The following is a 22138-nucleotide window of genomic DNA, read 5'->3' as shown; positions in this document are numbered from 1 at the left end:
ATGAATTAAATCGAATCGGATAGTTGAGTATTCGGACAAAACAAATCGGATCACAATACCTCCAAAACCACAGATATCTGATTCGTGCCCACACCTTGTATGTGTATGTAAAAATATATAAAAATGGTTGATAAATATATAAAGATACCGTTAATTAACATTAAAAATATTTTTGTTCAAAATAAAATAGGCTTATACATTAGTGATTTTTTTTGCAAATTATCTTTTTATGTTGAACATTTGTATAACCCGTAGAATCCTCCTGCATATGAGTTTATATCGAAAAAACGTATAATAGTATATAGTGTGAACATATTTATGAAAAATTTGGTTGAGATTTTTTCTGCACGTAACACATCACCGTATTCATTTTTAACTAGTTGCGAAGCTGCCACACACATTAAATGACAATGTTTTTATTTTAATATATAAGAGATATCTAAAAGTTGATTTCATGTATAAAACATATTATGAATCTAAGCTAGAAACTTCCATGTTGTTAAAGAACCTCTATCTTAAGTTTTTATAATCCGATTAGTAGATACTTTTACTTATTAATTCGGTTGAAAATCCTATTAACTTTTAATGAACAAAATGCGAAGAGAAGACGGAGGATGGCGGAATTAGGCTAATCCAATACAGGAAGTAGACCTTAGCTACTTTAGAAGAAACTCTATTACCTAGTTTAAAAATTATTAATATATAGAAATTATTTTCTAAAAAATTGATTTATGTCTTTTTTTTTTTTGATCAAAAATTGATTTATGTCTATATGGTTAAAAATAAAACATTGTGAGATGAAGAAATGAAAATAATTTTAAGCTGAATGCCTGAATCGTTTTGTTAACAGCTTGTTGTAGCCTTTCAACTTATGCCTTCTTCATTATGCTATCTCCTCCTCCAACTGTACCTATTCAACAGTCAAAAGCAAATCTTTATAATGTCAGTTTATTATATATATTTTCCGACACACAACGATCTTGCATGGAAGGGGCCTTTTGTTATTTATGAATTCATAAGCACTAGGATCCAGCTAAATTATTACAGAGACACGTGCGACAACGAGGCATAACGTGACAAAGCAGAGCCTAGCTAGCTCAAGATAGTGGATCCATCATCCATGTGATTCCACATGATCATGGGCACAGGCCATGACTGACATCAAATAACGTGACCAACTTGTGTATGCATGCGTGGGTATGTCTCATCAGATTTTTGTGTAAATATTGTAAAAACATGGGGTAGACATACGATTGATGGATAAGAATGAAAACATTATCTATATGCAATAAGACACATGTTAGAATATTATTTTTTGCCAGTAACATGTATTATGCGGTTTGAATTCATAATAAATCACGAGAAGAGCCTACATATATATGTTGCTCGCATATTAGATTAGAAAGTAACAAATTAAGAATAATTTTTCTCAACTATACAATTCGTTAACCATATGAATATTTGAGATTTGTAATAGTAATTAGTTATTATAAGACAAAAAATATCACAAATACTTATTACAAAATTCAAATCCAATGAATTTGTGTACTTTATGGCCCAAATATTACGTTTCCACAATGTAAAAATATTAATTTAAGATGGTAATGCAGCTACATGCACATTATTAAATATTTAAGCGATTACATGTTAGTTCAATTTCTTAAAAATGACAACTGCAATAGTATTTAGAGTAAGCCATATATGCCATTTTGGATACATTTTAGTAAACTAGTTTTCGTTATAAGGTTTTTTTTTGCAAAACAAAATTCATTATATATAAGGTTTAGGATAAAATGACAAAAATACCTGAAATGTGATGAGTAGGAATGTGTTTCGTAAAAGAAGGCTGAGGAAAACCGATGGCCGGAGATTGATGATAAGGATAGACAGTGTAGAGAGGCATCATCGTCGGGCTTGCCGCAACCATTACACGTCCTCCACCATACATGTGGTGGTAATATTGCGGCTGTGGCAGAGGTTGAGGTTGCGGTTGTGCGTAGTATCCGTTCATATAGGTTCCTCCAACGTATCCAACTTTCTGTTCATTAAATAACATCACAAACAAATTTATTTCATAAGTGTGGAAAAACATAATTAAAGCATATCGACGTTATTTAGAAATAATAAGACTTACTTGATTGAAGGTCATGTTAGGGGCGACGTAGGAGGAAGGGTACCTTTAATTTAACATCAAAACCGAGCCAGTCAAATACATTTTGAAATGATCTTGGACTAACGAAGAATTGATTTAGTAGATAAAACTCTTGAATTACTTAATAGAAATCTAATTAGAAGTCATAAATTCAATTTTGTTAGGATATGTCTACTCTCCTTAAAACAATAAATTTAAAATGATTTAGGTTTCTTTCTAGTGAATGTACGAACATTTGGTTTCAGAGGTTCTAGACATTCAGAAAAAAGAGTCTTAAACAGTAGAAAAATAGTTTACCCATAGAATGGAACGGCTTGATGATTGTGTTGTCGTTGAAGTTGATGTTGATGTTGATGTTGCTGGTGTGTGAATCCCGCAGGGTAGTACCATTGAGCTTGATTATTCCCTACATGTCCTGACGTGGCCCTACTCACATTCTTTGATCCTTCACAACTCAAAACACCATATTAATAGTAAAGTCAAGATCAGTTTTGAGGAATTAGTAGTTTTTTTTTGGTTTTGAACAACAAGAATTAGTAGGTATCTAAAAAGGTTTATTTGGCAACAAATATGGTTTCTGTATTTCATTCATATCAAGATTCAATCCTTGTAAATGGCGTGCCTAGATCAAACTTATTATGACACTGTGGCATATCTAAACGCAAACTAATATTTTGATTTGTTTTTTATTCCAAAACTGCAAGTGAGAATCTTAGCATTAGAGATCATACACCTCCACCATACTACATTATCTATTCCACTAACATCTTCCCCCATATAGAAAAATCCACATATGACGTTGTAACCAGTGTATTGATGTGTATGCAACTTTTTCCTTATGATTAAAGGTTTTACGTGTGTATAACAAAATTGATCTTTACTGTTATTTCGATCATCGATTCAATTTAGAGGTTTTAAATGGCAAGAGTACCCGACACTTCCACATGTTATGAGGACTAGTTTGATTTTTTTTTTCGTGCATGATCCTCTAGAAATTAGACAAAAAAAAAGTTACATATAAATTTTTTTAGATGAACCTTGTTGAGGAGAGGCCATGGTGGTGGGGGATCTACGATGACGGCCACCGAGGGAGGCAAGATTGCAGTTGGAACGGCGCCCATTGATAATCGGAGTCGGGTCTTCGCAAGCCCTCTTCGCGGCTTCCGCATCTTTGAAAGTCACCTACATAAAAAAAACATCAAAAAAGAATATTGAGAAACAAAGAAGACAAAGTGAGATAAACTAACAAGAAGAGAAAAGAGAAAGGGAGAAGAGGAACATACGAAGCCGTAGCCTTTGGAACGGCGAGTGAGTTTGTCGAAGATGACGACTGCCTCCAAGATATCACCATACTTGATGAAATGATCATGCATTGCTTCTTTTTGAGTGACCCAAGCCAATCCTCCTACGAACACTTTGGTCAGCTTCGTGTCTCCAAAACATCCGCTCACGTTGTCGCTCGTCGTCATTGGATCGTGTGTGTGTTTTGAGAGAGAGAGAGAGAGAGACAGGAGAAAGCGAGAGAGAAGGAGAGTGAATTGAATTATATAATGAAGGGGAATAATAACAATAAATAAGTGTTGTAAAACGGAGAGTGACAGATTGGTGGACAGGCAAGTATATATTAACGTGATCACTAGTCACTACACCCTTCTTATGTCTCTATTCACGCCATTTTCTTGATACAATCCGCCCAAAACTTATAAAATTAACATCACCAAATGATGCACCGCCACGACTCATGAGTTTGGGCATGTCATTAATTAACAGGTCTAGTCATGCTCAGTAAACGGGTGCTTTATGCCGCAAAATATATCATCCTTTTATGGACTTCCATTTAAGTCTTAATTAACATTTAGACCCAAAAAAAGAGACTTCCTTTTAAGAAATGTGCCGTGGTGTTGTATATGTGGTGGTGGTAGATACGTCAAGTTTAGATCGTTCAGCCTGTTATGGTCTGGGTTCGATTTGGATCGATCGGATCAGATTAAACGATTTAAAATAACCAAAAAAATCTGGTTTACAAACTATAAAAATTTATAAAAGTATAATATCAGCACGAGATGAATACTAGTAGTTTAATATAATCCAACTACACAATTTTGAAAAAAACCTTGTTTTCATCCCATGCTATGAACAGTTAAATTCACCTCACCACTTATCACTAATCAAAATGGAATGTAACACTTATCACTAATCAAAATGGAATGTAAGATTAATAAAAAAAATATATTAAAATTAGAATAAAAAGCAAAATAGCTGAAAAAACCGATACCGACGTTAAACGCCGATGTTAACAACGTTAATACCATCAACAAAATCCTAAACCTTAAACCCTAAACTCTAAACTCTAAATCCTATAAATTATAACACAAAAATTCTAAACTATACGTTAATGTCGGCACCATTTTTTTTTATGCTATTTTTTTTAAAGAATTAGTATATTTTTTATTAATCATGCATGTCAGTTAGATTAGAGGTGAGGTGAATTTTCACAATTTTCTCCTGCAAATATATTTCCATAATTTTACACAATATATAAAAATATATGAAAATAACCATTTAAGAAGCACAAACTATTAGTTTTTAATAAACCTTATTTTAGGAATTAAAAAGATTATTAGTTTCTTATGAATCAATGATCACAAAATTGTAAATTCTATAATCCTTGATTAGCAAACGTACCCTGCTTAACTCAAAAAGCACAAATACGAAAAAAATAATATTAAAAGGCTCTTTTAGTAATATCCGAAAGTTTGATCTTAAAAGTGAAAACAATAAGCCAACGAAAGCAAAAACAATAAGGACTTACAAATAATTAGGAAAGAAGAAAAGGCATTATCCCGAAAAAGATCAAATCTTCTCTTCTCTCTTGTTCTGAACGAACGAACGAACGAACGAACACTCGTCTCTGTAACTGAGAGAGACCCAAAGGCTTCACCTTTGATCTAGAAAAGGTAAACCCATCGATCCCTTTCAGCTTTCCCGTTGTTAGTCTCACTTGAAATCTGCAATTTTTCCTTATTTCTGTTAAAAGATTCGTCTTTTCTTTATATGAGATCCATCTATGTAGTGAGTGTTTAAGCTCCAAACCAGGTACTTCCATGGAGGAACAGAGAGAAGACAGTGCGTCAATTGGTGATTGCAAAGCGCCCTTGGAGGAAACTGGTGAGGAACTAGGGTTAGCTTCTAAGCCTGAAACCCTAGATGGCGAAGTTGATGTTCCGGCGAAGGAGCCATGCGTCGAAGATGACGTTGAGAAGGGTGTTAGCTCTGAATCTGATGATGTTGTAAAGACTGATGCTTTCAGTGAGCCTGAAACTGAGAGAGATGCTGTTGATGTGAAGCCGGTGAATGGTGGTGGAAGTCATGAAAGTGCAGGTGAAGAGGGGAATGAAGTGATTGACGAGGAGGCAAACCATGCAGCTGAACAAAATGTTCAAACTGAGAAGCCCCAACAAAGCTCAGTGGTGGATGGTGAGACGCTTTCTGTTGCTGGCCAAGATAAGGAATCAGATGATGCCAACATGGATGTTGATAGCAAACAGGCGAATGAAGCGAATGTTGGATCTGAGACCAACAATGGTAAGGATTCAGAATCTGTGCAAGTTCCAGAGGAGTCTACTCAGGAAACAACATGTGGTGAAGAAGATACAACCCATAAAGAAGAAAATGGAGAAGCCATGGATGTCGATTATACTGTAGAGGAAACGCTGGAGACGGTTGTTGTGGATGATGCTGGCAATGAAGCAAGTATGGTACCAACCCAAGATGTTCCAATCGCTGAAGCTGACAGCAATGTAGTCAAGGGAATGGAAGTTGATGAAAGGAAAGATAATGCTGATATGGCAGCAAATCCGAAGAGTTCCAGTGAAGATGCTGCTCCACGTGAAGTTGAACAGTTGGATCAGAACGGTCTTTTTGATCCACGGTCTGATATTACCAACTTTATTGATTTCAGTGGTGTATCCTCTTGGTCAGGAAATGTACAAGATCTTAAAACTGAATCTGGGAATCTATCATCTTTGAAAGAGGATAAGAAAGCTACTCTCACCGCAGAGGAAGTTGCCACCGAGGAGGATGGTGATAAAGTAAGCTCACATGCTGAAGGTGATGAAAATGCTTCCAGTGAAGCACATGTTGCTACAGAGTGTCCAGAAGAAGCTTCTGTTGCAGTTTTGGGATCTGATGCAAACCAAGATACAATGAGGGAGGAAGGTGACACTACTCATGAAGCTCCAAATATTGATCAAAACCAACAGGAGGAAGATACAGTAATGGAAGAAAATCCTGACAACTCTGATTATGCTGAAGCTGGAACTGATTCTGGTATTAAGACCAACGGTGTGAAACGAAAGGCTGATGTCCTGAGTGAGGAGGATTCCTTAGGTGAAGGTAGGAAGACTGTTTCCTTGGCAAAGGTGTCTTTTGCACAGAGGCCCTCCTTTAAGATCGGTGCATGCATAGCCAGAGCTGCTAGTCAGATGGCAGGATCTCCTTCAGTTCTCAAGGGTAGTAGTAACCTTGGTGATGAGACTCTTTCTGTTGAGAGCTTTGTATCCCAGCTTCACTCTGCAGCAACAGACCCTGTCAAAGAGAACGTTGTGTCTGAACTTGCTACTGGCTTTTTCTTAGATTTCCGAAACTCATCGGCTTCGCAGCAGTTTGTTCCAGAGAAAGCAAGCAGCAAAAGAGGTAGATCATCCAATTCGAGCGCAGCAGGAGGAACCGAAGCATTTGAGTTTGAGGAAATGGGCGACACGTACTGGACTGACAGGGTGATCCATAACGGTGGCGAAGAGCAAACGCCAGCTGCTACAGAAAAAGAAAACTATCAAGTTGTGCCTGTTGAGCTGAAACCTGCTCAGGTCAAAAGGACTCGTCGTCCATACAGAAGAAGACAGTCTCAGATCAGTTATCCTCTTCCATCAGCTTCAGACAAACCAGCGGACTTTGATGAGAATGCACCAGCTGAGCTTATAATGTACTTTTCCGAAACGGATACAATACCTTCTGAGAAGAACCTGAGTAAAATGTTCAGGCATTTTGGACCAATAAGGGATTCACAAACCGAGGTTGATGAGGAGAAGAATCGGGCTAGGGTAGTTTTCAGGAAGGGTGCTGATGCCGATGTAGCTTACAAGAGCGCAGGAAAGTTCAACATCTTTGGGAAGAAGGCTGTGAACTACGAGCTTAGCTTTACCATTACTGAAACATTCAAAGTTAAGCCTTATGTTGTGTCTTTAGGCGAGGAGGAAGCAGCGGTATCTCTTCCTGCTTAGATGTAGTTTTGGTCCAAGCATGGTTCAGTTCAGGTAAATCTGCTTCATTACCTCCTCTGTGATTTAACTTGTTTTGTACTGCTTCTGATGGCTCATTGCTTGAATGCTTACACACACACACACACAGATATATATATATAATCCACCGGTTTGGAGGTTGATGTCTTGTTAATAGCTAAGGTGTAAAGTTTAAACTCTTAACGTATAGAGGGTAAGACCGAGAAGAATAGGATATATATACATAGTGACATAGTGACCATGTCTTTGATTGGTTTGTTTTGTTTTCCTTACGAAGGGCATGTGTGAATTTCTTTAAAGGGATTCGAAAAATGAGTTTAGATTTCAACAGTGGTTGTTTTTTGTGTGTTTCAGGTAAACAAGTGGTAGTCATTAAGAAGAGAAGTAAACGATGAAGTGGCTCTCAATGGAATGTGGAGGCTATTGCTTGTGTGTTTGTGGACCTTTTAGGTAGAGAGAGAGAAATTTAGGATGTGTAATAGTTTGGGAGAATAATATGTATTTTCTGGAGACCAGAGTTCTTGTTAATGTGTCGTAATATGTGGAGTCTAGAGAGTCAATCTTCATCTTTCTTGTTCTTATTGTTTGACTAAAAAAACATTTGATTTTCTGTTACTTTCAAGTGATGTTAGTAGTGTTGTTAAAGTGATTTGCAGCATTAAATCTGGATTAGTAGTTGAAACCAAACTAAACCGAATGTTAGTATCTGATGATGCCAAGTTACAGGGTGATGCTTCCTCAGCTTCCTGTTCACTCTTTTGGTTTTGGATCAGACCATGACATGCTTCAGTGGTCTCTGAACTCTGGTGGAACTTTCTCTTTCTCTCTTTTGCTTCGCAACTAAAGCCAAGGTAACAAACAAATTTTGACATCAAACCAATAATGCTTATGTACTAGCGGAAGGACTCTGGTTGTGTTTGTAAAGAAACAAGCAAGAGAATTGGAGGAATGTAACATAGATATACTGAATCAAATGGGTTTAGAGTTCTATAGTTTCCATTATGTATCTATGCAAATGTGTTATGTAATAAAAACTTCATTTCCTATATACTCAAATCTCACAAGTTGCACATATAATATAACTACTACACACAAGCATTAACACACTCATCACACAACACAAAAAGGAGAGAGAAGGGAAGACACTATAATGCTCCTGACAAAAAGAGAGAGTTAAAAAAAATCTACTAGCTTAACAATACAAATCTCATGGAGCTCCATTTCTTGATGTTCATGATCTACCTTTCTTCATCCTTGCATCTCGCTGGTTCCGGAAGTGGCTGAGGAGTTGCTGTGCCTGCAAACAACATCACTATTCAGATATCTAAACCACAACAAGAAACCGGACTTGGTTTTGTTATACTCTTTACCTTCTCTTTTGCTCTCTGTGTACCAGACTGAGACAAGGCTACAAGTGGAGGTATAGCGCCTTCTTGCAACACCAAAGTGCAAAACTTGGGACTGTTCAGACACAACTGAAGCAGCACAGAAGCTGCATTCTCTTTCCCTCTCTGAGACCCTGAATCAACCGTCTCAACAAGTAACGGTATCCCACCTTCCCTCACAATCGCTTGACGCCCTTCTCCAACTGCAGAAAGATTCGCAAGAAGAGCAACTGCTTTATCAACCATCTCTAGATCCGGGTCCAACAGCTCCACAAGATACTTCACCGCCTTGGCTTGCACAATACGAGCCTTGTTCTCATGAGTTATCGAGAGATTGAACAAAGCAGACGCAGCATCTTTCTTCCCTCTGAACGTTCCCTTTCCAAGAAGATTCACCAGAGCCTGTATCGCTGCGTTAGACTGTCCTATTCTCTCCCTGTTGACTTGCAGAACAGATAGACTGAACAACGTTGCTGCTGAGTTCTCTTTCGCTCTGTCATTACCTGTGTTCAAAACATGAACAAGCGGCTCTGTAGCTCCGGCTTCTGCAATCATGGCTTTGTTTACTTCACTAATCGAAAGATTAAGAAGAGCAGTGACTGCATGTTCTTGAGTTAGCTCTTCTTCCGAGTATAGAAGTGACAGCAGTGGAGTGATGGCACCGCAACGCCCAATGTGAACTCGGTTTTCAACGCTGTTAATGGTGAGATGACGTATCTCAGCTGCAGCAGCAGTCTTCTCTTTGCTAGATCCATCTTTAAGATCTTGTACCAGTTTCATAGTATGTGAAGAGCACTCACTATACTCATGATTAACGTTGCTTGAACTTTCTGAGTTTTGTTTCTTAGGAGACATCTCACTGCAGCTTTGGTGATTCTCTTGAATACTTTGTGTCTCATTTGTCACTGAAGGGACATAATCAACAGAAGAGACAACACTGCAAACTGATTCACTCCTGCTGTGAGTATAAGACTGCCCTGAAGAAGAAAGTTCGAAGTTCTCAAGATCCTTGCACTGAGATTCACCGCATAAACTAGCAGGAACGTTGATCTTCACTTTCTCAAACCCATTTCCAGTTTCAAGAGACGATCTCGAGGTAAAACTGCTGCTCCTCAAAGAAAAACGGAAACTCTCGGTCCGGTTGAAGTCATTAGAACCCATGTTGTTAGCCATGGATGAAGCATCACCACCACCATCACAGTTAGCAGGAAGCTTGATACTGTTTTCCTCCAACCAACTCGCTATCATAGCCTTAACTGTGTAGTTGGGAATGAGTTCTTGATGAGTCAGCACCTGCCTCGTCCTAGGACAAACATCTAACCCGTTATCAAGCCATTTCTTGATGGATGTTCTGTCAAATGTCTGTCCTGAAGCTACTATAACCGGATCCAGCATGAGTTCTGTTGACAAAGGACACCGGAAGTAGGGAGGTATTGACACACCTTTAGCCACTTCAAGAAACTCGGTTTTGAGCATGTGTTCACGGATGCAAGAGACGAGATCTATCAGTTGGTCGATTTGTTCAATCTGTTCTTTGGACTTGCTTGTCTGAGATCTTATCCTCGCCTTCTCCACAGCAATGCTTTCCTTCAAGAGATCTTGGTTTGATATCAATCCCATCATGTGAATAATGCTGTCAAGATCATCAGTATCCAAAGGCACAGTATCCTTCATGTGTTCAGACAGTGTCCTCTCTTGCTTAAAACATTCAATCTCCTGCATACACCGCTGAAGTAAGTTTACCTCAACACCTTGTACACTTGAAGTTACAGGACTTGACTGTGATAGCTGCACAAGTATGCGACTAATCTCCAACGAACAAGTCTGGACCTTCTCCAACAAAAGCTCGGAGTGAAACACCTACACACACAACAACTCACTGAATGATGCAGACAGAGAGACAAAAAAAAACAACTGAAAATGAGAGCTTATTCATCAACTTACACCAAAGAGCTTGCTCATCTTTGGAGACCAGTCCTCTAAGAACTCTCTAGCCTGGTTAACTACGGAATCCAGATCTTCGCAGGCGCTGTTTAAGCAGTCATCAGGAGGTACTTTGCAATCAACAACATCGTCTAGAAACGGTTTCAAGAGCTTCAGCAAGTGAACTACATTTCCAATACATGTTTGGATGGGCTTGTATCTTATGGTCTGGCATGCAACCAGATGAAGGTAACGAGAAATGCTGTTAAGGAGGCATCGAACCGGCACAGGATCCATTCAAAACTACAAATCTGAAGAACACAAAAAAAAAACATATCAACTTATGGAACATTCTATTATAATATTTCAGAAATCAAAGTTTAAAATGACTTAACACACTAGAGCCTAATATGAAAAAAAAAAGAGAGAAACTGTATCTTTAGCTTAGTTTTTCTGTAGGAACACAACATGTTAAAGCATTGACTTTGACCCATTTGTCTGAAAGACACACTTGACTAGATTGAGTCACCTCTAGTGGCAACTAACACAATAGACCTCCTCATGACTTTGAAAGAGTGTTGGTTCCTTAATATTCAAGCATAATGTGTTTTATATGAAGAAAAAAAGAAAGAAACTGTATCTTTAGCTTAGTTTCTCTGTAGGAACACAACACATTAAAGCATTGACTTTTGACTCATTTGTCTGAAAGACAGACTTGACTAGATTCAGTCACCTCTTCTCTTGTGGAAACTGAAGTAAAGGAACTAACTTTAAAACAGAAACTTGACGTTATCAACAGATGTTTCTGCTTTCTAATTTCCTTTTGACCTAATTTAAAAGGGAAAAACTATTTTCCCAGTCTAATAAAGTGGGAAAATATGCAGAAATATATAAATTTAATTACACAAACACACACACACAAGGGGACTCAAATCGATACCTAAGAAGAATCATTCAACAGACCCATCACATCACATAAACAGTAAAACCCAGAAGAAAGAAATTACAGAAAACCCTAGCAGGCTTATTACAAAGCCAATGACGAGTTCGAGAAAAACAAGAAAGGAAGCAACTTTGTTCGTACAGAGAGAAAGATTAACAAAGAAAATGTGAGTTTGAGAATACCCAAGATTCAGCAGGTTCTGGAAGGCGATTGAAGAGAGTAAAGTGGAGCTTTCACAGGAACAATGCGATCACTGGAGAGCTTGGAGGGGAATAGAGAAGAGTTATTACCCAAATTATCGAAAGATCGGTTCTTTGCTTACACGAAGAGAGGAGAGAGAGAGAGAGAGAGATTTTAAGACAGAGGAAAGAGTAAACAGTAAGTGTTAAGTAATGGCTGGGGGCCCCCAAGTTGGAGGTTGCAGGTATCTCTATTGTTTTCTTGTGTGGAGTTAGTAATCTAAAAGCTGTCTTTTTTTTATTATTTTTCTTCCACGTTTCTGATGTTATAAATTTAAAATTAAAATAATATTATTATGTTTTATAAAAATTGACATTTAGTTGCCTTGACAAAAGACTAGAGATTAAAGTTGAGATTGTGATTTTTAACATTACTATCTTTTGAAGATTGGTAATAATAATGTCAAAGGGGTAGACAATGTGTATAGTCTTTGAGATGAGAAGGCAGTACAATGATTAATCTTTGTTAGGCTTTCTAATTTTGAGTACATATGTGGTGTGACTGAGAACACTTTGGTGGGGTGTGACAGGGAAACACTTTGGTGAAAGTGTTATGGAGTGATAGAGAGGAAAGAAAAAAAAAGGATAATGTAAATGAGAGTTAAACAATAAATATAACTTATTTTATTTATTTATAATAATAGAGTAAAATTATTAATTTCGAAAGACAAAAGAGATTTTTCTTTCTAAATTGAAGTTATAATTTGTCTTTCTAAACTGAAGTAACCCATTTAAACAAAAAAAAAATTGAAGTAACCCATAGTGGTTTTTACTACCTTAAATATTTGAGAATTTTCTTCTGATGTTGTTGCCAACACAGTAAAAAAATATTAGGCCGTATGTAACAAATTGATGGGTTAGGCCCAATTGATGCGCAAGGCCCTTGATACGTAAGGCCCGTTAATTATTGTTTTTGGTAACGAACTGAATTTGTGTGTTTGAGTGTGTATAGGAACGAATTCTTGTTTCTTTGTCTCAGTTTAAGTTGTGGAATGTGTTGGATCAATTCTTGGTTCTACTCATGGTCACTCATTCACCGTACAATATAAATATATTTGGAGTCTATTTGTAAACAATAAAAGTGTAGAAGGGACATAATGAATAGCAGAGTTACACATTTTAAAACTAATTATAGAATTTAAACCCAAACACAGAAGCGCCAATCATTTAGCCTCTCACAAAAATAGCAAGCAATTTTTAACCAGCGAAAGTTAAAAATCTTATAACTAAAACAGAAACTTACAGCAATAAAAGAAAGGAAAAAAAAACTTTTATGTTTGTTTTTCTCTCTTGGTTGAGGGAAAAACAAAATAAATAAACAAAACTTCTTTGTGCAACTGATCTTTCATACTTTCGATTCTCTGTTTCGCTTAGGCGGAATCAGAGAATCGTTTCAAGAAAGCGAAACAGAGAATCGTTTCAAGTTAAGACGTTTTGTGAATATTTGTTTTGGGGGAAGAAGCAAGCATTTCAAGTGGTAAATAAAAATAATTCCTGATAAATTTTGTAATATTGAATTTGAATTGTTTTACGAAATGCAAAACTTAAAAAAAGTTTTTGTAGAGAAATGGAAATGTCTCAAATTGATGGAAGAATGGAAGGTTGGCTTTATACCATCCGACATAACCGGTTTGGACTTCAATTCTCCCGTAAACGATATTTTGTTCTTCACGACAACAACCTTACAAGCTTTAAATCTGTACCATCTGATCAGAATGAGGTTTGTCTTTTTCATTTTCTCATAACATGACATTTTCGTTACGTGTTAATTATGTTCTTTGGTATTTAAGAGATTGATGCGTAGATGCAAGATATTCACATGAAGAAGTTGCGAACATTGTGTTTTTATATTTTTTTTGTTTTCTGTATAGGAACCTGATAGAAGAGCATCTCTAGACTGTTGTATTCGGGTTACAGACAATGGAAGAGAGAGTTTCCATAGAAAGGTACTAACATTTGTTGGATACTAATGAGCTTATATATTACTCAATCTACAGATGTTTATTGATTATTTTTGGTTCATGTGTTGTTTCAGATCCTTTTCATATTTACGCTTTACAACACCTCAAACCATTTGGATCAATTAAAGGTTTGTTTGGAAAGTGTTTTTCTTCACATATCAGGTTTCTTTTTATTTTATTTTTAATATCAGTTAGGTTTTTGAATGACACTTTTGAACAGCTGGGTGCAAGTAGTCCTGAAGAAGCAGCCAAATGGATCAGATCATTACAAGATGCTTCACAAAAGGTTTGTTACAATATTTTTCTATACATTATAGGATTTGAGACTCACATACACTTGATTTATGTTTTCAGAAGTTTCCATTTCCGGACTGCGAGTTTGTATCTCATGCTGAGAAAGGACTTGTGAAGTTTAATGTATCAAGGAGGTCACGGCGCAAAAACTCAGTTGACTGGACAAATTACTCATCGGTGAACGTTGAAACAATAGCACCTGATGTCATTGCTCCTTCTCCATGGAAAATTTTTGGATGCCAAAACGGTAAGAGAAGATAAACTTCTTTGTAAATACTTGTGGTTCAAGAAACTGCTGGCCTTACTGAGCTTATGAACTTTCAGGTTTGCGCCTTTTCAAAGAAGCTAAAGACTGGGATTCCCGCGGACGGGTAATACAAAATTGTACATATACTACATTTATACAGGGTCGATTTTGGGCACAGCCGGATAAAATATTTGATTTTGGCTCCAAATTTTAAAGAACTATCACACCTAGATTGTGTGGTTCCCAAATTACCAAAAAATATTTTTATTAAGATTAACCTAAAAATGTTTAAGATCCTCTAAATCTTAAATCCGGCCTTACATTTGTGAATCATGATTGGTTTCTTAACTTTAGTTTCTTTTGCTGAAACCTCAAACCTCTTGCAGCATTGGGATGATCATCCTGCAATAATGGCAGTAGGTGTCATTGATGGTACTTCAGAAGATATTTTCAATACGTTAATGTCTCTCGGTCCTTTACGATCAGAGTAAGCTCGATAACTTTGACCTGAGAGGCTAAACAACTCTAGTAGATGGGACTTTCTAGTAGATGGAACTCGACTTTCTATAGTGTTAGAGGTTATAATATGGTTTTTGACTTAGAGTTTGCATGACTTTCTTGTAGATGGGACTTTTGTTTCTACAAAGGAACCGTGGTGGAGCATCTTGATGGACACACAGATATAGTTAATATCCAGTTGTACAGTGATTGGTTGCCATGGTTAATGAATCGAAGAGACGTGTTGCTACGACGCTACTGGAGAAGGGAAGAAGATGGAACCTACGGTTAGATAAATGATAATATTTCCTGATCTGTTTCCTCTCTCAAGGTTTATAACTTTCTCACCCTTGAATATCACAGTGATACTTTGCCACTCTGTTTATCACAAGAAGTGTCCACCAACTAAAGGATATGTTCGTGCTTGTATCAAAAGTAAAGTTTCTTGCCTCACACTCTTGTTCGTTTTCTTTGTTTTAATTCCATTATTAGAAATGATTTGATATTGTTATCAAAATATGTAAGTAAGCATGCAAGTTGATCCGAGTTGGGGAAAGAATATCAAAAACTTATCATCTCGAAGGGACGTATTAGAATTTTTGAATGGAAAATAGAATTTAACTTCATGATCCTTTGTTTTTATGAGTTTTGCATTTGGAATGTAGGTGGTGGTTATGTGGTGACTCCTGTAAGCAAAGGGAAGCAATCACTAGTAAAGCATATGGTAGCCATTGATTGGAGAAGCTGGAACTTATACATGAGGCCGTCTTCTGAAAGATCTATAACCATTCGTGTGGTTGAGAGACTTGCAGCCTTACGTGAAATGTTCAAAGCGAAACAAGGACACGGCTTCGCTGAGTTCGTCTCAGGGGAGTTCATGCAAACTAAATCATCCTTGTCTAAGATCAACACTTTACCCTTTAAAAAAGAAGCCAAAAGGATTGATCTGGAGCTTGTGAAAGTTGAGGAAATGGAGAAACCTTCTTCAGCACGCAACAGTTTGATGGACTTAAATGATGCTTCTGATGAATTTTTCGACGTTCCTGAGCCCAATGAGTCTTATGAGTTTGATAGCTTAATTGATAACTCTCCCTTTTCACAAGGACACTCTCAAGTTAATTCCTGCTCTCTCACTTCTTGTTTGCTTGTGGAAAAAGTAAAGTTTAAAGTTGTGTGTGTGTGTGTTTCAGCTCAAGCTACCATCACCATCTGGTATTGTCAAGAAACTTCAAGATCTAGCCAATAATAAGAAAGGCTATATGGATTTACAAGAGGTCGGTATGGATGTAAATAGCACATTCATATATGGAGCCACCCTCCAACAAGACCCAAATCTTACTATGCCTTGTAGTTGGTCTATCGCTGATCCATCCACATTCTTGATTCGTGGAGACAATTATTTAAATGACCAACAAAAGGTAACCAATTTTATAGATACACACTTGTGTTTATGTTCTTGAAGCTTAATAATTAGATGCAATGATAATGATGCTGGTACTGCTCAAACTATAGGTAAAGGCAAATGGCACAATGATGCAAATGGTTGGAGCAGACTGGATAAGTTCTGATAAGCGAGAAGATGATCTTGGTGGTCGACTAGGCGGTCTAGTTCAAGAATTCGCAGCAAAAGGCGGTCCAGAGTTTTTCTTCATTGTAAACATGCAGGTAACTTTGAGATAAGCTGCTGTTATTCTAAGGAATGTTAATATTATTCATAGTTAAGAGACACTAATTACTATTAAACATATATATAAACCAGGTCCCTGGTTCTGCTATGATCAGTCTAGCATTGTACTATATGCTGAAAACTCCATTAGAAGAGCATCCTTTGTTACATAGTTTTGTGAATGGTGATGATGCTTATCGCAATTCGCGCTTTAAACTCATCCCTCACATCTCCAAAGGTTCGTGGATTGTTAAGCAGAGTGTTGGAAAAAAGGCTTGCTTGGTGGGTCACGCACTTGAAGTACGTTACACCCGTGGAAAGAATTACTTGGAGGTAAAAAACATAAATCAAAATCAAGCTTATATGCTATATGATATTAAAATTATAATGTTTATTGGATTTGTTTCTTTCTCAGCTTGATATTGATGTTGGATCTTCAACTGTTGCAAGAGGTGTAACCAATCTTGTTCTTGGGTATCTTAACAACTTGGTTATAGAAATGGCATTTTTGATACAGGTAAAGCAAAACCAATCATGCTCTATGTTATTTATTTTGTGGATCATATAAGTAATAATGATATATCTCTTTGATGTTTTGAAACTGATTATGCAGGCAAACACAGCAGAGGAACTACCAGAACTACTACTAGGGACATGTCGGCTCAATTATCTTGATGTTTCAAAGTCTCTAAAAGAAAGATGAGATGTCTCCAAGATCAGATGCTATTTCGATTTTTGTTTCTTTGTAAAAGCTGTGTGTGTTTATTTTACCATTCTTTATCAAGTCTAACTCGTTTTTACATTCAAACTAAGAGATCTTCATTGGTCTAACACCTTAATGAAGTATCTCAACCATTTTATTATTTTAATTAAATTTATTTATTTATCTAATTAAATTTTATGTTTTAAATATAGTTGGACCAGTCACAAATAAATTAGTAGTATAAAGTGTTTTCATGAGTATTTCATCATATAGTATGAAAATCAAAGAAAGAGTTACTTGCGCAACAATCAACATCTCTTCTTCTATCACAAACTCTAAACCCTTACTGATTTTTCTTACAATTACCGAGCAGATACATAATAGATATATGGTTCTGTTCGCACTCAACATATGTCTAAAGTTGATCCCTACTAAAGCTTAGATGTGCCACGCAAAATCTCATTTTTGAAATTTTAGCACATTACCAATTTTTCCAGTGTAAAATATTTTTGTGGTACATTTCCTTTCGGAAGAATTTTTGTAATTATATAAGATTGTGGATTCATTTGAACCATAAATATTATGTTAACGTAGAAAGTGGGGGCATAAATTCATTTCTTTCTCAATTTTGATGAATAAAAATTAGAAAAAGACCTTTTATAATTGGAATTATGGGACTACATATATAGAGTGTGAATTAAATGAATATCAACGGTGTGTGTGTGTGGGGTGGGGGTTGAGCAGCGTTGCGTGCCTCGTTTTAGTGGGTCACAGGTTTCTCCGGTTCATCTGTCGGCACCGACACCTCTCTAACTATTCTTCTGTTTTGTTTTTGTAGTTTTACACTTATTTTTATTTGCTTTTTCTTTCCACTTCAAACCTTTTTCAGTTTCTTTTCTTTAAAAGTAAAGAAACTTTTGACTAATTTTCTATCTTGTAACGTTTTTCATAACAACCAAGTTACCGAAAATAATCTTAACAATACTCTTTTGTTGAGATGTTAATCATCATTTCGTCATATCTTATGGAATTTTATTAATTTTGAACATATTACATATGACGATCTACCGTTTTACAACAACCATAGTTAATGTAGCCCACTTCCACTTGGGAAAACGGCGGACAACTCTACAGTCTACATTTAACATAATTACTAGAAACTTCCAAAATATTGCATGTTATAGTAGACAAAAAATTTTTTTTGAGAAACAAACAAAGTTGTTGTTTCAAGAGATTAAACTCTAGTTAAAGTTGGTATGGAATCACTAAGCATACAAATAAGATGTGAACAGATTAAGTACATGTAGAAAACGGCAAAGATAATACTTTTACGGTGATTAGAGTTATTTATCAAAAAAAAGAATAGAGTGGATATATAACTAGTGCCCCAACGAATTTTCTTTTTTGATATCTGGAGTTTTGGGACCGAAGTCCGTAATTTCCTAAAAACGCATTATCTAATATTAGTTTCGTCCACGATTAAGAATTACAAGTTGAATTGTACTGTTTGGCAAACTGCGATGAAATATTTGCATTGGTCTCAAATTTTAAAGAGTTATTAGTAGATCTTTGAACTGTAAAAAAAATTAATAAAAGAGGTCACTGGTATATGAATTCTTATGAACTTTGAAAATTTTGAGATTCTATTGTAATCAGTTTTTGAATTTCAAAAATCTTAATAGAATCTATTGTTATTAGTTTAAATTTTTTTAAAATCTATTTAAAATCTTTGTTATTCAAAAAGTTTAGTTATTATTGATTCTCTAATTCTAACTAAATCTAGTGCTATCGAGAAATGAATTTAATTCAGTTTTACTCATAAAACTTAACTTTTAAAATATCATACATATCCCTCTGATTTTCAAAATCCATGCGATTAAAAGAACTAGAAAACAAAATAGTTGTACTTACCAAATATTTATTGCACTTTAAATCTAAACTATATGTATAAAACTATAATTCATTACATTTTATATACTTTTACATTTTTAATGTATATTATTTTTATATTGTTTTATCATTTTTGAATATAGAATTATATTTATAAATAATAATTTTTTTAAAATAATATCTTTAAATAGTTTAGAAAAACGTTTGTTTAAAAAAAAAAAAAATTGCAACAAAATCGAAAAATAAAAACAAAATTCGAATTTAAAAACATATAATTCGAAATTAAAAACAAAATTCATTACTTTGATTTTTATTATTTCATACATTTTTATATTGTTTTATCATTTTTGAATATAAATTATATTTATAAATAATAAATTTTTTAAAATAATATCTTTAAATAGTTTAGAAAAACATTTGTTTTTTAAAAAAAAATTGAAACAAAATCGAAAAATATAAAAAAAAATTCGAATTTAAAAACATATAATTCGAAATTAAAAAACAAAATTCATTACTTTGATTTTTATTATTTTTATATCTATAAAGCAATGGGTCAAAAAATCTTTTGCCATTTTAATGAAACCTTTTTTTGATCATTTTTAGTGCTTTTTTTGTGACTAACTTAAAAGAAACTATCTAAGAGAATTGCCTAATTTTGTATGTATCACTATTATTATTTATTAAATTTGAAAGAAAAAATAAATAATCATGCTATATGATTTATCAAAAAATAAATTATATATTTACTTTACAAAATGAATGATAGAAAAAAGATAATACAAATTTATGAAAGTCTATACCAATCTAAAAAATTTGTGATCAAATTTCATAAATCAATTTATATAAATTTTCACAATCTACATAACTCTTTTAAATCTATCAACTCTTAAAATTCACAAATCTATACAAATTCATCTTGCAATAACTCTTTCAAGATTCATTTCAAATTAAAATGTTAGTCCTCAACTAAAGCCGAATATCGTATGTGATCTACTTAGGAAACCAACCCATCTCCTGGTCCACCAAGAAGCAAACTGGAGTTGCTCGATCCTCAACTGAAGCCGAATATCGCGCCATTGCCGATGCTGCTTCGGAAGTTCATTGGATCTATAATATTCTCACAGAGCTGCAAATCAAGCTGCATTTACCACCAGTCGTTTATTGTGACAACAAAGGAGCCACTTACTTGAATGCCAATCCAGTTTTCCATTCGCGTATGAAACATCTAGCCTTGGATTATCATTACATTAGAGGTCGACTGCAGTCTGGTATTCTGCGTGTCACATATGTCTCAGCCAAAGATCAGCTTGCCAATGCATTAACCAAATTAACCGTCACCTCGTCTTGGCTTCAATATCGCATGTTCCAAGATTGGAGTAAGAGAACTCCCTCCATCTTGAAGGGGAGTATTAAGAAGATATCAATCTATGATTTTCTGTATATTTAACTTACCTTATACTATCCTCTGTACTCAGTATATATTTGTACATTGTCTAACAATACAATCATCCTTTCCACTTTATAGAAAATACTGAAACTAAGACTTGCTGTCAGGACTCCATAGATCACAGATTCCTTGTCAAAGTTTCTTTCACGTATGTATAGTATAGGGTTTGACTCATAGGCTATTAATCGATTAGTTATCAAAATTTTGACAATTTCTCAAAATATTAGTGTCACTTAAAGTACCCCTAATTGCTCAAACACATAATAAGACTATATCAAAACATATGTATAAGCAAAAGAAATGGAAAATATGATAAAGAAAGTATAGCTCCTTATTTCTTCAAATGGCTGTGTATTACATTTGGAAAGAGATGAATTGTTGGCTCCATAGATCTACATCAAAGACAGTAAACATTCTTCTTAAGGACATTCATCTCATCCTTCGGGTGAATTTGAGTGGTCTTGACTCCAAACTCTTGTCTCATACCATCAGCCAGACACGCTCGGCTCACTTGATTCAACAATCTTACATCAGAAATTGGTTTCAGCATATAATCTAAAATTTGACAGACTTTTCTACTGCTTCATACTAGTTTCTCTAGTCTCGGTATCATATTATTACGTATATTTGGGTTTCATCTTTGGATTCACATTGTTGTAAAACATCTTTGTGGATGGTCTCTCTTTGGGAGGAGAAATAAAAAGTAGGTCAAAAAGTATATTAACTGAATCTTATGTCAAGAAACCTTGAAAATATTAAAGTTTTCTTGTATTTTGTTTTGGAAAATGTTAAATTAGGTTTTCTTGTATTGGTTTAGGTCAAGAGTACAACATACAATTCATCCTCACCCAATATGATATCTACACAATCTTAGAAAAATAATGTTTACATAACTGTTTTAACCGAATATATAGAAAATGTATCCATGCCGACAGATTTTTGAATGATATTTTCATTCGTCTACAAAATCACGACAACATGAATCATCACCACAACGACCAAATATAGATTTATGGAAGATTGTGAAATTCTGTCACTATTTGTAACTATGTGGCAAAAAACGGAAAAAGTTTAAACGACATCACATGTAGCATAAATAAAAAAATGGCGCCGAAATTTTCGTTGCTTTCCGTTGTGAATTTTTAATCGGTTCTCTTTTGATTCGTAGTATTAATTTACGCTGTGAATCATAATTTTATTATGAAACGGAGAGAGTTTCTGTGTCCAAGTGTGAGATGGAAAATCAAAAGTATTTCAAGTACAAATCGTGGATATGTAATTATATTATGTAATTATATATACGGGGATTCAAAATAAATCACGTACTGTGTTTGGATGCATCAATGGGAACAATGTGATAACGGTAAACTAACATTAAGTTATTAACTAATGAATCATTACGTTGAAAACTATTTAAATACTCTTTAAACGGGTACATGTAATTCATATATATGTCAAATATATGTTTATATGATGCAATTTCAGAAATA

General features: G+C 35.1%; 4 protein-coding genes across 5 annotated transcripts; 2 read left to right on the top strand and 2 right to left on the bottom strand.

Annotated features, from left to right (window-relative positions):
- Positions 1 to 723: 723 nt before the first annotated feature.
- On the bottom strand, positions 724 to 3924 carry LOC106449266 (probable RNA-binding protein ARP1). The gene is made up of 6 exons (XM_013891049.3): positions 3436 to 3924; positions 3190 to 3334; positions 2450 to 2597; positions 2135 to 2177; positions 1807 to 2038; positions 724 to 910 (listed from the first exon to the last, which is right to left on the bottom strand). Exons 1-6 carry the CDS (start codon positions 3619 to 3621, stop codon positions 870 to 872), a joined length of 795 nt encoding a protein of 264 aa, XP_013746503.1. The 5' UTR covers positions 3622 to 3924; the 3' UTR covers positions 724 to 869.
- Positions 3925 to 4937: 1013 nt separating this feature from the next.
- On the top strand, positions 4938 to 8097 carry LOC106445427 (spore wall protein 2). 2 transcript variants are annotated; one of them, XM_013886984.3, is made up of 3 exons: positions 4938 to 5109; positions 5249 to 7467; positions 7807 to 8097. In XM_013886984.3, the coding sequence occupies exon 2, from the start codon at positions 5257 to 5259 to the stop codon at positions 7432 to 7434; it is 2178 nt and encodes a 725-aa protein (XP_013742438.2). In that variant the 5' UTR covers positions 4938 to 5109; positions 5249 to 5256; the 3' UTR covers positions 7435 to 7467; positions 7807 to 8097. The 2 variants fall into 2 exon arrangements, with proteins under 2 accessions (XP_013742438.2, XP_013742439.2); XM_013886985.3 differs by having other exon boundaries at positions 4967 to 5109; positions 5226 to 7467.
- A 375-nt stretch (positions 8098 to 8472) lies between these two features.
- On the bottom strand, positions 8473 to 12120 carry LOC125608091 (U-box domain-containing protein 3-like). Its single transcript, XM_048777966.1, has 4 exons — positions 11886 to 12120; positions 10782 to 11071; positions 8823 to 10697; positions 8473 to 8749 (listed from the first exon to the last, which is right to left on the bottom strand). The coding sequence occupies exons 2-4, from the start codon at positions 11055 to 11057 to the stop codon at positions 8684 to 8686; spliced, it is 2217 nt and encodes a 738-aa protein (XP_048633923.1). The 5' UTR covers positions 11058 to 11071; positions 11886 to 12120; the 3' UTR covers positions 8473 to 8683.
- Positions 12121 to 13222: 1102 nt separating this feature from the next.
- LOC111215331 (protein ENHANCED DISEASE RESISTANCE 2-like) lies at positions 13223 to 17498 on the top strand. Its single transcript, XM_022718793.2, has 16 exons — positions 13223 to 13419; positions 13506 to 13662; positions 13814 to 13888; positions 13978 to 14031; positions 14124 to 14189; positions 14258 to 14444; positions 14522 to 14568; positions 14831 to 14931; positions 15069 to 15229; positions 15306 to 15377; positions 15608 to 16056; positions 16133 to 16360; positions 16455 to 16607; positions 16702 to 16941; positions 17024 to 17125; positions 17222 to 17498. The coding sequence occupies exons 2-16, from the start codon at positions 13510 to 13512 to the stop codon at positions 17309 to 17311; spliced, it is 2178 nt and encodes a 725-aa protein (XP_022574514.2). The 5' UTR covers positions 13223 to 13419; positions 13506 to 13509; the 3' UTR covers positions 17312 to 17498.
- Positions 17499 to 22138: the final 4640 nt, after the last annotated feature.

This window comes from Brassica napus, chromosome A4 (genome assembly GCF_020379485.1).
Source record: "Brassica napus cultivar Da-Ae chromosome A4, Da-Ae, whole genome shotgun sequence".
Taxonomy (NCBI): domain Eukaryota; kingdom Viridiplantae; phylum Streptophyta; class Magnoliopsida; order Brassicales; family Brassicaceae; genus Brassica; species Brassica napus.
The sequence above is the reverse complement of the archived record's forward strand: the minus strand, read 5'-3'. Positions and strand labels throughout refer to the sequence as shown.